Below are 15,312 nucleotides of genomic sequence, written 5' to 3' on the forward strand. Positions count from 1 at the left end.
AAAGTAGGTCGGTCATGGGGTGGCTCATGCCTATAATCCCAGCATTTTGGGAGGCTGAGGTGGGAGGACCAGTTGAACCCAGCCTGGGCAACATAGCAAGATCTTGTCTCTACAAAAAATAAAGGAGGCAGGAGGATTGCTTGAGCCCGGGAGGTCAAGGCTGCAATAAGCACTGTTTGCCCCACTGCACCACCACCTGGATAACAGAGCAAGACCCTGCCTCAAAACGAATGTGTATAAATTAATTGACATTTTAAAATTAATTTTTGTAACCTTAATAAGGCTTTAAGGGTTACATCTATTAGTAGTACAGTTGTTCAAAACAACATAAATATATATTCAATTTTCTAATAAAAACTAAAATTTTATTGGAAATATACGTCATAAAAGAGAAAATTTCCTCCCCCCGTTAGTTCCTATATCTGTGGATAAATATCATTATTTTTTATTAGAATAAGACAAGGTACCGCGAATTTTGTACTTCTTTTTCTTTCCTTTTTAAATTTTTTTTTAAACTTTCCTCTTTACAGGGGATTTCCTTTAGCTGGGCATGGTGGCGGGCGCCTGTAATCCCAGCTACTCAGGAGGCTGAAGCAAGAGAATCACTTGAACCCTAAAGGCAGAGGTTGCAGTGAGCCGAGATAGTGCCACTGCACTACAGCCCGGGCGACAGAGTGAGACTCCGTCTCAAAAATAAAATAAAATTTTAAAAAAAAGAGGATTTCTTGGCCAGATGCGGTGGCTCACGCCTGTAATCCCAACACTTTGGGAGGCCAAGGCTGGAAGATCATTTGAGGTCAGGAGTTCGACACCAGAATGGCCAACATGGTGAAACCCCGTCTCTACTAAAAATACAAAAATTAGCTGGCCGTGGTGGTGCACCCCTGTAATCTCAGCTACTCGGGAGGCTGAAGCAGGAGAATCACTTGAACCTGGGAGGTGGAAAAATCATTTATCATTAAAAATTATATTTAGTGCCCAGAATGGTGGCTCAAGCCTGTAATCCCAGTACTTTAGGATGCTGATGTGGGAGGATCGCTTGAGCCCAGGAGTTCGAGATCAGCCTGGGCAACATGGAGAGATCTCATCTCTACAAATAATAATTTAAAAATAGCTAGGTGTGGTGGCAAATGTCTGTGGTTCCAGCTACTCCAGAGGCTAAAGTGGGGGAATCGTTTGAACCTACGCAGTCCAGGCTACAGTGAGCCCTTATCACACCAGTGCACTCCAGCCTGGGTGACAGGGCAAGACCCTGTCTTTAAAAAAAAAAAAAGTATTTAATGTTATCATCCAACAATTCAATACAAACCTCCTTCAATTTTGATGAAAGCTGAGAATTGGAAATCATTTATATAAAGGTGTCATTTGGTCTCTGGCCCTTCCCCTTTTCAAACTCACAGGCACAGATACCTTTGGGGCTGGATTAGCATTTGCGTTGGGATCCACGGCGGGGAGGGTACAGGATGGGAACTGACAAAAACAGAGCCAAGCTGGTCGGGTCGGTGCCTACCCCAGAATTCGGGGACATTTCTAGATCCTGCAGGAAAGCGCGGGAGGGCCTGACTCAAGCTGGCCTGGCCCTGAGCGCATCTGCGCGCCCGAAGCCTGTCCCTGAGGCACGGAGAGAGCAGCTTTCGGGTTAAAAGGGCCCTGGGAAGAGAGGGGGCGGGAAGGTGGTACCCGTTAGGCGCAGGCCAGGCTGCCAGGCCGCAGGGCTCTGTCCCGCGAAAGTCAGTAGTTCTTCCACTAAGGCAGAATTGTACTTTTACTTAACAGCGTGGAGAAGCCGCTCAGAAAAGCAGCAGCGGAGGGGAAGTCAGCGCAGGTCACAGACGGTTTCACTCTCAGAGACTTGGCCTAGAACTTGGAGGCCCGCTGCTCCAGCACGCTCGCCTCCAGGCCACCCACGCCCCCACCACCCGCACTGCGCCGTTATCTGCCTGACTGACATCTTGGCCAACCAATGACCTTTGGGGCTGCCAAAGCTCCTGCCTCCGAGAGTTGGGCGGGGCGAGTAGTTGCAATGACAAACATTTAACCCAATAGCGAGGAGATTTCAGACGCTACGGCCACAATAACCAATGAGAAGAAAGAATCCTTTCGAAAGGACGTGTCAGGCAACCAACGGCCGGTGCCGCTGCGGGGGTCTGGCGGCTTCCGTTCCGAGAGGGCGGGGCGGCGTCCCAAAACGGAAGGTGGTTGTCGTCTGTGCCCAAGCTGGTTTGAAACTAGGGGTCGGGCTCGGCCGTCGTCGTTGTTTGTCGCCGCATCCCCGCTTCCGGGTTAGGCCGTTCCTGCCCGCCCCTTCCTCTCCTCCCTTCGGACCCATAGATCTCAGGCCCGGCTCCCCGCCCGCCGCAGCCCACTGTTGACCCGGCCCGTACTGCGGCCCCGTGGCCACCATGTCCCTGCACGGCAAACGGAAGGAGATCTACAAGTATGAAGCGCCCTGGACAGTCTACGCGATGAACTGGAGTGTGCGGCCCGATAAGCGCTTTCGCTTGGCGCTGGGCAGCTTCGTGGAGGAGTACAACAACAAGGTGGGCCGGGCAGGGGCTCGGAACCCAGCTGGCGGGGAGCGGGCCCCGGGAGCGCCCTTTCCGGGCCGGAGCCCAGGCCCCAGAACCCTCTTGCGGACTCGCCCTAGGGCCACGGAGCGGTTCCTCTGTCTGGCCCTGTGCTGAAGGTTTCGTACTCGTAGTCTGTCTCCTTTAATCCAGGCAGCATTCTAGTGTAGTGGGGAAACTGAGGCACGGTTTTGTGACTTGCCTGGGTCAGGCAGCTATTTCGGGGTGGAAACAGGTCTTAAAACCGGGTTTACGCCCCAAAGATACTCCATTTATTCCTCCCGTGCTCTCCACTCCTGCCGCATTGCTTTCGTTGGTGGGCGGGGAAGGGAAGTGGGAGTGATAGCTGTGAAAGAAAATGCAGGCGCTTCTATTGGTGGTCGTGCACTCCTGGCCACACTAGATTTCTATTAAGACGATCTATTGTACAAGCTTCCCCGCCCCCTACTCCCACCCCCCGGGTACTCATGGATCCTAGCCCTTCTGCCAGAATTACTGTTGCTCTTGCTTCCTGATATCCATTCTCTCTAAAGCAATCTCTTTGGAAATCTTGGCCTGTGGCATGATCCCGCCGTTGTTTCCTGAACACAGAAGGATGACAGGGCCTTATCTCTTGGCTTGTTTCGTGCTAGTACAGTTGTGTGACCTTTAGTAGTAAGTCTTGCTGGACATACATCAATTTGAGAATCCTTTATAGAAGCACGGTGTAGTAGGGGAGCTTTTAAACTGGCATTGCAACATAAACTCATTTTTGAAAGTTGAATAAGTCAGTTGGAAGAATTTTCTTTCTTTTCTTCCTTTTACTCAAAGTTGTGAATGATAGCGATCAGAGCAACTGAAAGCTGTGGCTAGTGATATTTAAAGCCACTACTCCTGCTTTATGCCATGAACATCAGATTTAAGAAGAGTAAAACTGGCCGGGCGCGGTGGCTCACGCCTGTAATCCCAGGACTTTGGGAGGCCGAGGCGGGCGGATTACCTGAGCTCAGGAGTTCGCGACCAGCCTGGGTAACACGGTGAAACCCCGTCTCTACTAAAATACAAAAAAAAAAAAAAAAAAAAAAAAAAAGCCGGGCGTAGCTTAGTGCTCCTGTAGTCCCAGCTACTCGGAAGTCTGAGGCTGGAGAATTGCTTGAACCTGGGAGGCGGAGGTTGCAGTGAGCCGAGATGGCGCCACTGCACTCCAGCCTGGGCGACAGAGTGAGACTCTGTCTCAAAAAAAAAAGAAGAAGAAAACTGTTCAGTGACAAGGCTGATGTAGGGGGGAAAATACCAGGTGGTCTAGGAGTGGGTCCTGTCTGGTTATTGACTAGCTGTGAGATGTTGCACAGGCCTGTTTTATTATCTGTGACCCACAGTTTGCTGTACGGAAGGGGTTCCGGTTTACATGTGAGGGTCTTGTAAAAAAGAAATTTGAACATTTCACAGTTTGTTTACAGTTTTTCAGGAGCACATTTGTTTCTCTAGAGTAGGTCTTCTTTGGAGTCCACTTTGAGAAGCTGATGAAAGCTATGGATTCTCATTGTCCAGACATTACACATACATGAACAATTTACAAACAAATCCAAGGAATGTGCACTGATCTTTAAGTCCACCCATTGCCCGGGCGAGATAGAGCTTTATTTCCTCTGTTGCTTCTTTCTTCCTTATGGCCCATAGTGGACAGCAGAACTGGGAATGGGATTCACAATTCTGATGTGGACACCGTGTTAATAAAATTAAGACCACTAGAACTATTGTTTAAAGATACACGTGGAAAATAAAAAAGTATGTCTTTCAAAGGGCTTAAGTCTTTTTACACAAATTAATGTTTTTTCTTGTAAGTTTTTCCAGGGTCGTTGGGTAAGCAATAGTTACTCCTATTCCCCAGAGAGGAGAAACTGAACCACAGTTAGGCTGCTTGGTAGGATCAGTGGAGTAGTCAAACTGCTGTTGCAGGAACTCTACCCCAGTTTGTCCTTGCATTTAACAACTATCTGGAGCTTCCTCTTTGTGCCAGGCACACAGGTAGCATGGCTTAGCAGTGAAATGCAAACTAATAACCCCACTATCAACAGCATTAGCAGTTAACTATATCTTAACTCACATGATGTAGGCAATGCGCTGTCTTAAAATCATTTTTGTGCCTTCACCTATCAGTAGATCAGGGTTCTTAAATTCTGTGTGCCATGGTCATCTGATACCAACAGACCCCTTCTCATAGTTATGTTTTCAAATGCATAAAACACATAGAATTACAAAAGAAACCATTTATGTTGCACTACAGATATAAACAACATGTTTTTAAAAGTGGTGATGTAGTCATATGTACTTTTAATAAATTAACTTATTGATTTACACCACCCACTGTAATTATTAATGTAATTTTGAAGTGGTGACAAGGGTAAACAGCATTTCAAGATGCTTAACAACTGCACTGTGGTGGGAAAAAATATTTCTCTTGCTGGCAAAGTCACAGACACTCATGCCACTGTGAGCACCTGACCCCATTTGTAATTGAAGGAAACAAAAAAATTTAGCTAGAGGTTAATGGAAATATGGGCGTAATTTTCCAATTCAAGTTCACAGACCCCAAGTTAAGAAATCCTGCGAGAGAGAAGTATGTGTAGTGGTTGGTGAGCAGCAAATCCTGCCTTAAAGTGATTTCGCAGGCTAAGTTTGTGAGAAGCCCTGCCAAAGAGGTGGTCAACTTCATAATTTGGAGGAACTTTAGAAATATTGGTTGGAATTTTTGGACCATTAGTTCCTGCTTGCCATGGATAGTGATCACCAGCAGAGGATAAAGTAAAATGGACACAGCAAATTAACACTGATGAAAAAGGCTAGAAGTGGTCATCTTTTTAGTGTGGAGACATTCACTAAGAAAACATGGTTATAATTTTTAAAAATTTGCATTAGCATAATTATGTTTTCCTAACGTAAAATTGTTCCTAGTTGATCCATAGAATTAAGTCTATCAACAGTTTAAGAAATTGACTTCCAGGTGTTCCTTCATGTGAATAAATTTGGGAATTGTTGCAGAGTAAAGAAACAGATTCTATCAACTACACCTGGAATTAAAAGCCCCATTATAGGGCTGGGTGTGGTGGCTCACACCTGTAATCCTAGCACTTTGGGAGGCTGAGATGGGAGAATCGCTTGAGCCCGGGAGTTTGATACCAACCTGGGCAAGATGGAGAAACCCTGACTCTACAAAAACATTAAAAAATTAGCCAGGTATGGTGGCATCTGCCTGTAGTACCAGCTACTTGGGAAGCTGAGGTAGGAGGATGGTTTAAGCTCAGGAGGCAGAGGTTATAGTGAGCCAAGATCACGCCACTGCACTCCAGCCTGGGCGACAGAGCCAGACCCTGTCTCAAAAAACAGCCTCATTATTGGTTATTATGTTTCTACCTTCTTTTGTTGTGGTCTCTTGAGGGATACAGCAAGATTGGTGTTGGAGCAACAGGTTCTCTAAATTTTAGTGTGTGAGAATCCTGAGGGAGCTGCACATTCCTGGGCTCCACCCCTGAAGTTAACAGACTTGGAGATAGGTGACAGACACACTAGTGGTTGAGTGGTCCAGATGGCACTCTCAGAACATGGCCCTGGAGCTACCTTGGCATCTGTTGGCCAGAGGCGAGAATCTGATCTTTTTGTGTCTGCATGCTCTTAAACATTGGTTCTGCCCTTCCATCCAAGTTCACCCATGAAAAAAGCTCTGTGATTAGCCTAGGTTATCTAAGTCCTGCCACTTCCCAGTTTTGTATTGCCTTGGGCAAGTTATCCTCTGTGTCTCAGTTTCCTCATCTGTAAAATTAGGGCAATAAATAATAACATCTACCTTGTTCAAAGATTAAATGAGTTAATGTATGTAATGGACTTAGGAACTCCACCCGGCGTGGAATAAGCCATATAGAGATGTTAGCTGTTATTTAATTATTATCATTACTGTACCTGTAATTGAAATATAACCAAAGAGAATTATATGGCTGTTTAGTAAATTTAACTTTTGTATTTTCCAGAAAGGATTCAGGAATAAGAGGTCAGAAAGGTAGCTGAAAAGGTCATTATTTCATTCTCTGCCTTTTAAAGACTCTGGGGGAAAAATTCCCTTATCTCTTTCAACCCAACTCATTTTGTAGTCTAGCAGATTCTTATAGTCAGACTCTAAGTAGTGTAATTTTCTAGTTTAAATCCATTTTCTCTTGTTCTACCTGGCTTACCTACGTAAGTCAGATATAAGAATTTGGCATTTCTCCTGTGTTTTGACAATATGTTTGGTCTTTAGGCCCAGGTGTTATTTCCCCTCTTTTATTGGGAAAAGCTGGGTAGCAGTTCCTGGGCTTCTGTTCCACTTAAGTGCATGTTTCAGGGTTGGTTTTGATAAAGATGGCAGCGTGATTGGGATTTAGTTTGCCCCAATATTTAACTGACTACTTGTGCTCTAAGATTTAGCATCCAGAGAGTATTTTTGAGGTTCTGAGGAGAGACTGTAGGTATATCTGATGCTTTTTGGAGAATCCTAGTAGTGAGTCTGGGTGGCATGACCACCTTGTACTTGAAACACTGGGATGGGTACTCACCTTGCCAGCCTGTGTTGATTCCTCTGAGGTTTTTAATACAATTACTTTATATGTTTGATGCATAATTATTTCGACTCTGGTATTTAATTTTTCATCTTGGTATTTGCGGTAGCCCTTCAGGATTATCATTCATTTGCTCATTAATTTAGCCGGTGTGTATTGAGCACATACTCATGTGTTTTAGGCACAATGATGATACTGGGGAACCGTCTGTGGCTTTGTTAGTAGGTGTGAGATTGGCAGGAGTAAACACAATGTGTTTTGGTACACATCAGTACTTTTGATAGATATTTAGAACGTTGCAGTGTTCCACGAGTCCCTGTCAAGACTGTCAGCAGGGGAATTTAAGACATAAAACTCTTCCGGTTTTAACTTCCTCCTTTTTCTAGACAGTGAGAGGACTCATTCCCTGTTGTGACCACTGGATAAAAGTGATAATGCTTAAAAAAAAATGCTACTTTATTGCTTTTTGTCCTAATCTTGTTCACATAGACTTATTGGAGATGCTGTCACTTGAACAAGGAGTGAATCTATGCTCTGTAGGTAGCCTGGCTTGCCTACGGTCTTGCTGCCAAAGCTCTCTGGTCAGCCTCTGAGCCACGAGCCAAAGATGTGCTGTGCCGGAATTCATCTTAAAGTTTAATAGGGCAGGACCTTGGGTACCTGCAGGCACTGGTCCTTGGTAATCAGTCAGGAAGAGGCTTGAAGAGAAAGCAAATAGAAAAGACCAAGAAAAGCTAGTGTATATTCTCAGAATATTGTGTTAGCCGATTTTTGTTTTATTAACAATTGTGGGAAAATGTTCCAGTGACTGGAGTGTTATGTTGATTTGGATAACTTGGGAGCTTATTTTAAAAATTACATATACATACACACATTCACCTTCATCTTCTGCACTAGGACTGTGTGTGTTAAAGTGGAATATGGCCAGGCGCAGTGGCTCATGCCTGTAATCCCTGCACTTTGGGAGGTGAATGCGGGCAGATCACCTGAGGTTGGGAGTTCAAGACCAGCCTGACCAACATGGAGAAACCCTGTCTCTACTAAAAATACAAAATTAGCCAGACATGGTGGCGCATGCCTGTAATCCTAGCTACTTGGGAGGCTGAGGCAGGAGAATAGTTTGAACCTGGGAGGCAGAAGTTGCAGTGAGCAGAGATTGTGCCACTGCACTCCAGCCTAGGCAACAGAGCAAGACTCTGTTTCAAAAAGAAAAAATAAATCAGAGCCGGGCGCAGTGGCTCATGCCTGTAATCCCAGCACTTTGGGAGGCTGAGGCTGGCAGATCACGAGGTCAGGAGTTTGAGACCAGCCTGACCAACATGGTGAAACCCCGGCTCTACTAAAAATATAAAAATTAGCCAGATGTGGTGGTGCGTGCCTGTAATCCAAGCTACTTGGGAGGCTGAGGCAGGAGAATCACTTGAACCTGGGAGGCGGAGGTGTGGTGAGCCAAGATTGTGCCACTGCACCAGCCTGGGCGACAGAGTGAAACTCCATCTCAAAAGAAAAAACAAATTAGCTGGGAGTGGTAGCATGCACCTGTAGTCCCAGCTACTCAGGAGGCTGAGGTGGAAGGATCACTTGAGCCCAGGAGGTCAAGGCTGCAGTGAGCCAAGATCTTGCCACTGAACTCCCGCTGGGGTGACAGAGCGAGACCCCCATCTCAAAACCAAAAAAACAAAACAAATGGAATCAGCACAGTAGCTGTAGAAAGATGCTATTAGAAAGGATGGGGGGAAATGGAAAATAAGTGGCAGATAAAGTACCCATACTAAAAAGATGTTTTTAGCTTGGTTGAAAAATAATTGCCAGTCCTACCACTGTGAGTTCAAAGAACTTAAGAAAATACAGAACTTCAAGCAGAGATATAGAGGATTGGGTGAAATAAGGCATGGCAAAGAGAAAATGTAACATCAGCTGGCAGAGCACACAGGAAAGCAGTGGAAGAGAAAACTAAAATTATCACAGGATTAAAAGCCACATTGGAAACAGAATAAAGGCTGGGCACAGTGGTTCACTCCTGTAATCCCAGCTACTTGGGACACTGAGGCAGGAGACTTGCTTGAACCTGGGAAGAGGAGGTTGCAGTGAGCCGAGATCATGCCACTGTACTCCAGCCTGGGTGATGAAGTGAGACTGTCAAAAAAAAAAAAAAAAAAAGAAAGAAACAGAATAAAGATGAACACACAGTGCTGAAAACAGTAAAGGTTAGGGAGGACAGATTGAAAAATGAAATCGAAGAAAACAATAAGAACATAATAGATGCAGAAAGTAAAAGAGATCTGACATAAGTATAATTGGTGTCCCTCAAGAAGAGGACCAAAGAAATGAAACAAACTCAAATATATGGTTAAAGAAGAACTTAGAAGTAAAGATTTGAAGTGATAAGTTCAAATTGTATCTCAAGAAAAATTGGCACTGAACAGTTGGCACTGAAACATTTCCTAGGAAAATTTCTTTTTAAAAAAATTTATCTTATTTTTCGTGTGTTTTGCTTTGTTTTGAGACAGTGTCTCACTTTGTTGCCCAGGCTGGGTGCAGAGGCATGATCCCAGCTGACTGCACTCTTGACCTCCTAGGCTTAATCGATTGTCCCACCTCTGCCTCCCGAGTAGCTGAGACTACAGGTACACACCACCACGCCCAGCTAATTTTTGTATTTCTTGTAGAGGCAGGGTTTTGCCATGTTGCCCAGGCTGGTCTCAAACTGTGGGCTCAAGTGATCCACTAACCTCAGTCTCCCAAAGTGCTGGGACTACAGGCCTGGCACAGAGCCTGGCATCCCTAGGAACATTTCTGTGTTTTAAGGATGAAGAAAATTATTTGGACACCCAGGCAAAATGATCAAGTCTTCTTTAAGAGGGGAAAAGAAATTAGGCTAGCTACATTTGATGACAGAAGGCCGTGGAGCAATGTCTAGGAATGTACAAGTACTGTAGATTGTGCTGCTATAAATACTTGGGGATATACTTAGGCATATGTAAGGTTTATGTGGAAATAATAATGCTGGGGAACACAAAACAATACTTGAAAAATGGGAAGGTATTCTCTTTTCTTGTATAGTAAAGCTTGGTATCCTAAAGATGTCAGTGTCCCTAAACTTAATGTGATCCCTGTTTAAAATACCACAGTTGTTTTTTCTGGAGACAGGGTCTCGCTCTGTCGCCCAGGCTAGAGTGCAGTAGTGTGAGTATAACTCACTGTAACCTCAAACTCCTGGGCTTAATCAGTAGGTGTCTCACTATGTTGCTCAGACTGGTCTTGAGCTCCTGACCTCAAACAGTCCTCCTGCCTGCCCAACCCAAAGTGCTGGGATTACAGGCATAGGCCACCATACCTGGCCAAAAATACTCCAGATTTTTAATAATTGTTTTTTAGAACCAGGCAAACTGAATGTTTCTACAGATAAATTTTACAAACATGCACACATTGTCAAAAAACTTCTGAAAAGGTGGACTAATGATGGATATTAAAACATAATGCAAAGATATAATAAATAAGATCTTTAGATACTGTAAGAACTGATGTATAAACAGAGTCTAGAAATGAACTCAGAATACAAAAAGAAATGTAGTCTGTGCTAAAGGTGATAGGAAATGAAGAAAAAATATTTTTAAGGCCAGGCGCAGTGGCTCACACCTGTAATTCCAGCACTTTGGGAGGCGGGGGCAGGCAGATCACGAGGTCAGGAGTTCGAGACCAGCCTGGCCAACATAGTGAAAGCCCGTCGCTACTAAAAATACGAAAAATTAGCCAGGCATGGTGGTGGGCACCTGTAATCCTAGCTACTTGGGAGGCTGAGGCAGGAGAATCACTGGAACCCAGGAGGTGGAGGTTGCAGTGAGCCAAGATCGCATCATTGCACTCCAGCCCGGGTGACAGTGTGAGACTCCATATATATATATATATTTTAATAATTGGTATTGAAACCAGAAAAAAAAATTGGATCTCTACCTTAAGCTTTGTACCAGCCGGGTGCAGTGGCTCACACCTGTAATCCCAGCACTTTGGGAGGCTGAGGCGGGCGGATCGCCTAAGGTCAGGAGTTTGGGACCAGTCTGGTCAGCATGGTGAAACCCTGTCTCTACTAAAAATGCAAAAAGTAGCCGGGCGTGGTGGCAGGCGCCTGTAATCCCAGCTACTCGGGAAGCTGAGGCAGGAGAATCGCTTGAACCCAGGAGGCGGAGATTGCAGTGAGCCGAGATGGCACCATTGCACTCCAGCCTGGGCAACAGAGTGGGACTCCGTCTCAAAGAAAAAAAAACCTTGTACCAGAATTCCAGATAAATGGAAGAATGTAAACATATAACTGTAAAACACGGGAGAATCTTGGTGTGAGAAAGCCATGAAAGTAGAAGTAAACTATATAAAAATAAAATCTCTGTAACAAAACCAAAGTCAAAAGATAAGTGACAAACTGAAAAAATACATGTAACGTCCTAGACAAAGAACAAATCCCTTAATAACTGCATATAAAGATCTGCAAATCACCAGGAGACCAGTCACCCAGTAGAAAAAGAGAAATAGATAGGAAGAGTTTCCAGAAAGGATATGTAAATGATTCTTGAACGTATGAAGAACTGAACCTCATAAGAAAAAAAAAAAATGGAGTTTCAGCTGGATTAGGAAAAATAAAAAACCGTGGTAATCTACTGTGTGTGTGTGTATACACGTATGTGTAGCTTTCCCATGCAGTTGCTATCAAAATTTAAATTGGCATTATTTTCCACCTGGTAGTTCCGCTAGCGGTAATTCATCCTACAGCTATACTCATGTGGTTGAAATGACTAAAGTGCAAGGATATTCATTTTAGCATTATTTGTAAGAGAAAAATATGAAAATATTATTATTAGGGAAATTGTTGAATAAATTATGCTACCTCCATGCAGCTGTTAAAAGAATGAGCTAGCTTTTCATGTACTGATATGGAATATTTTAAAATAAATATTCGGTGGAAAAATATGTAGAAGAGTAAACACCTGTGTTTTTTAAAAGCATATGCATATACATATGTACACCCATATGTGGTTGTGTGTAGAAGGGATACACAAGAAATTGATAATATTGATTTCTCCAGGGAAAGGGACTGGGATGTAGGGGCTCTAATTTGTACTGTAATTGCTTTTATGCCTTTCAAAATTTGGGCCTTGTGTATGTATTACCTAGTAAGAAAGTTAGTAATAAAAAAACTAACATTAATAAAAATTAAATCTTAGTAGAACTTCAGAAAGAGGAATAAACAGAAAGGAATGAATGAAGAAACACTAGGCATATAGTAGCAAGAAGCAGTTCTTTTTATAGAGAAGAAGTCAGGCATGATAATATTAACATCAGATAAAATTCAAGGCAAAAATGTTGAAACAAAAGGAAATATTTTACATGTTAAACATACAGGCTGGGCGTGATGGCTCACACCTGTAATCCCCACTACAGGCTGGGTGCAGTGGCTCATGCCTGTAATCCCAGCACTTTGGGAGGCTGAGGCAGTCAGATCACTTGAGGTCAAGAGTTCAAGACCAGCCTGGCCAACATGGTGAAACCTTGTCTCTATTCAAAATACAAAAATTAGTTGGGTGTGGTGGTGTGTGCCTGTAATCCCAGCTACTTGGGAGGCTGAGGCAGGAGAATGACTTGAACCCGGGAGGCGGAGGTTGCAGTGAGCTGAGATCACACCACTGCACTCCAGCCTGGGCAACAGAGCAAGACTCTATCTCAAAAAATAAGAAAGAAAAGTACAACCGACTGAGAATAAAAAGTGATAAGTCTTTACATATCTAATAGTATAGCATTTAAATAGAAAGCAAAAATTTTTTAAATATAGGGAGAATTTGGTTCATATGTTGGAAATTGTTAAGTGAATTAGACAAAACAAGGATATAGAGGATTAGAAAATTACAGTTTGTTCACACCTGTAATCCCAGCGCTTTGGGAGGCTGAGGCTGGCAGATCATTGAGCCCAGGAGTTTGAGATCAGCCTGGGCAACATGGTGAAACTCCATCTCTATCAAAATATAAAAAATAGCCAGATGTGGTGGCACCATGCCTGTGGTTTTAGCTACTTGGGAGGGTGAGGTGGGAGGATCGCTTGAGCCCAGAAGGCAGTGGCTTGCAGTGAGCCTAGATCGAGCCACTGTACTTCAGTCTGGGTGACAGAGTGAGACCCCATCTCGAAAGAAGAAAATAATGTGTTATAAGTGTAGAGAGCTTTGCATTCAACAGAAAATTCACTTTAAACAATAACCCAATTTACCAAAACTCTGTATTTAGAAAAAAAATTTTTTTAAGTTGAAATCAACTGATTGGAAAAAAAAATACTACATATCAAAACTTACAGGAAGGTGAGGAACCTGAAGCCCAGCTATATGCTAAGTGGCTTGCCCAAAGTCATATAAGGGGTAAAGGAGGGCCAGAACTGGAGTACTGTCTGTCTCCAGAGTGTTCAGAATAAATGTATGTCAGTGTCCAAAAAAAAAAATAAAAACTTAGGGGGAAAAAGAACATGTTGAAAAACAGAGGAACACTTACCCTACCAGATTAGAATAAACATACTGGAATTGATATAATTATAGCCAGAGAGATAGGTGGAACTGAATAGAATATTTCAAAGACAACTTTATTGTATATAAATGTGAAATATGTGATAAGATAGAACTGTAATTCACTGGGTAAAAGATTACATCGTATGGCACAGTTGTTCATCTAGCAGAAAAATTTAGAACCCCTAATTCACAGTGTATGATGAAAACTAATTCCAGATCAAACGTCTAATTATAAAGGAAAGTCCACAGACAATATTAGAAAGTTGATCAGGAAATTTGTCATGAGGCAGTGGGGGTGCGCAGGGACACTCATTAATTAATTCCAGAGTCAACAAAGGAAAAGATTGGCAGATTCTATAGTACATACAAATAAAACATTTCTCTGTGAAAGATATGCCATGGACAAAGTCAAAAGACAGCAGAAAATATTTTCTTTATTTATTTATTATTATTATTATTATACTTTAAGTTTTAGGGTACATGTGCACAATGTGCAGGTTAGTTACATATGTATACACGTGCCATGCTGGTGCGCTGCACCCACTAACTCGTCATCTAGCATTAGGTATATCTCCCAATGCTATCCCTCCCCCCTCCCCCCACCCCACAACAGTCCCCAGAGTGTGATGTTCCCTTTCCTGTGTCCATGTGTTCTCATTGTTCAGTTCCCACCTATGAGTGAGAATATGCACAAGAACAAAAAACCAAATACCGCAGAAAATATTTTCTTTTCTTTTCTTTTTTTTTCTTTTGAGACACTGTCTTGCTCTGTGAGCTGGGCTGGAGTACAGTGGCACATTCACAGCTCACTGCAGCCTCAACCTCTCAGGCTCAAGAGATTCTTCCACCTCAGCCTCCCAAGTTGCTAGAATTACAGACGCGCACCACCCTGCCTGGCTAGTTATTTTTATTTTTTGTAGAGATGGGATCTCGCCATGTTGCCCAGGCTGGTCTTGAACTCTGGGCTCAGCAATCCTCCCACCTTAGCTTCCCAAAATAGTGGGATAACGGGCATAAGCCACCGAGCCCTGCCCGGCGGAAAATATTTTCAAAACATGACAGACAATAGTAGCTAATACTCAATGCAATAGAAAAATGGACAAAGGGTATGAATATCTAGTTCATAGGAGAGGAAATGCAAGTGATCAGTAAACAGGAAAAATGCTGAACCTCACAGGTAGTTAAGGGAAATGAGAATTGTGATATCATCTTTCCCTTTTAAATTTATAAAAATTAAGTTATTGCTTCTAGTGCTGTTGACAGTATGGAGAAATGAACACCTTTACATACTGCTGCTAAGAATGTTAGTTGCTACAGTCTATTTGAAAAGTAAGTTGGTGTCTATTAAAATTTAAAATGCACATACTTTCTAATACAGAAATCCCACTGTTAGGACATTGGCCTCCAGAAAAAAATACAGCAGTTCATAAACACATATGTACAAAGGCATATAAATAAGTAGTGGTGGCTGGGCGTGGTGGCTCATGCCTGTAATCCCTGGAGCTCAGGAGTTTGAAATCAGCCTGGGCAACCTGGTGAAATCCCATCTCTATAAAAACAAAAAATAAAAAATAAAAATTTAGCCTAGCATGGTGGTGGGCACCTCTAGTCTCAGCTACTCGGGAGGCTGAGATGGGA

General features: G+C 43.3%; 1 protein-coding gene across 3 annotated transcripts in view; it reads left to right on the forward strand.

Annotated features, from left to right (window-relative positions):
• Positions 1 to 1,541: 1,541 nt before the first annotated feature.
• DCAF7 (DDB1 and CUL4 associated factor 7) overlaps positions 1,542 to 15,312 on the forward strand; it is a 44,278-nt gene continuing 30,507 nt past the window's right edge. Inside the window, exon 1 of one of the 3 annotated variants that reach the window (XR_675442.4) lies at positions 1,542 to 2,540. Coding sequence is in view for 1 of the 3 variants with exons in the window: in XM_511593.9 (XP_511593.2) it covers positions 2,403 to 2,540 (138 nt within the window). In the remaining 2 variants the exon portion in view is untranslated. The remainder of the gene's footprint in view (positions 2,541 to 15,312) is intronic. The other 2 variants (XM_511593.9, XR_010153070.1) reach the window with 2 other exon arrangements.

This window comes from Pan troglodytes, chromosome 19 (genome assembly GCF_028858775.2).
Source record: "Pan troglodytes isolate AG18354 chromosome 19, NHGRI_mPanTro3-v2.0_pri, whole genome shotgun sequence".
In the NCBI taxonomy this organism is placed as follows: Eukaryota; Metazoa; Chordata; class Mammalia; order Primates; family Hominidae; genus Pan; species Pan troglodytes.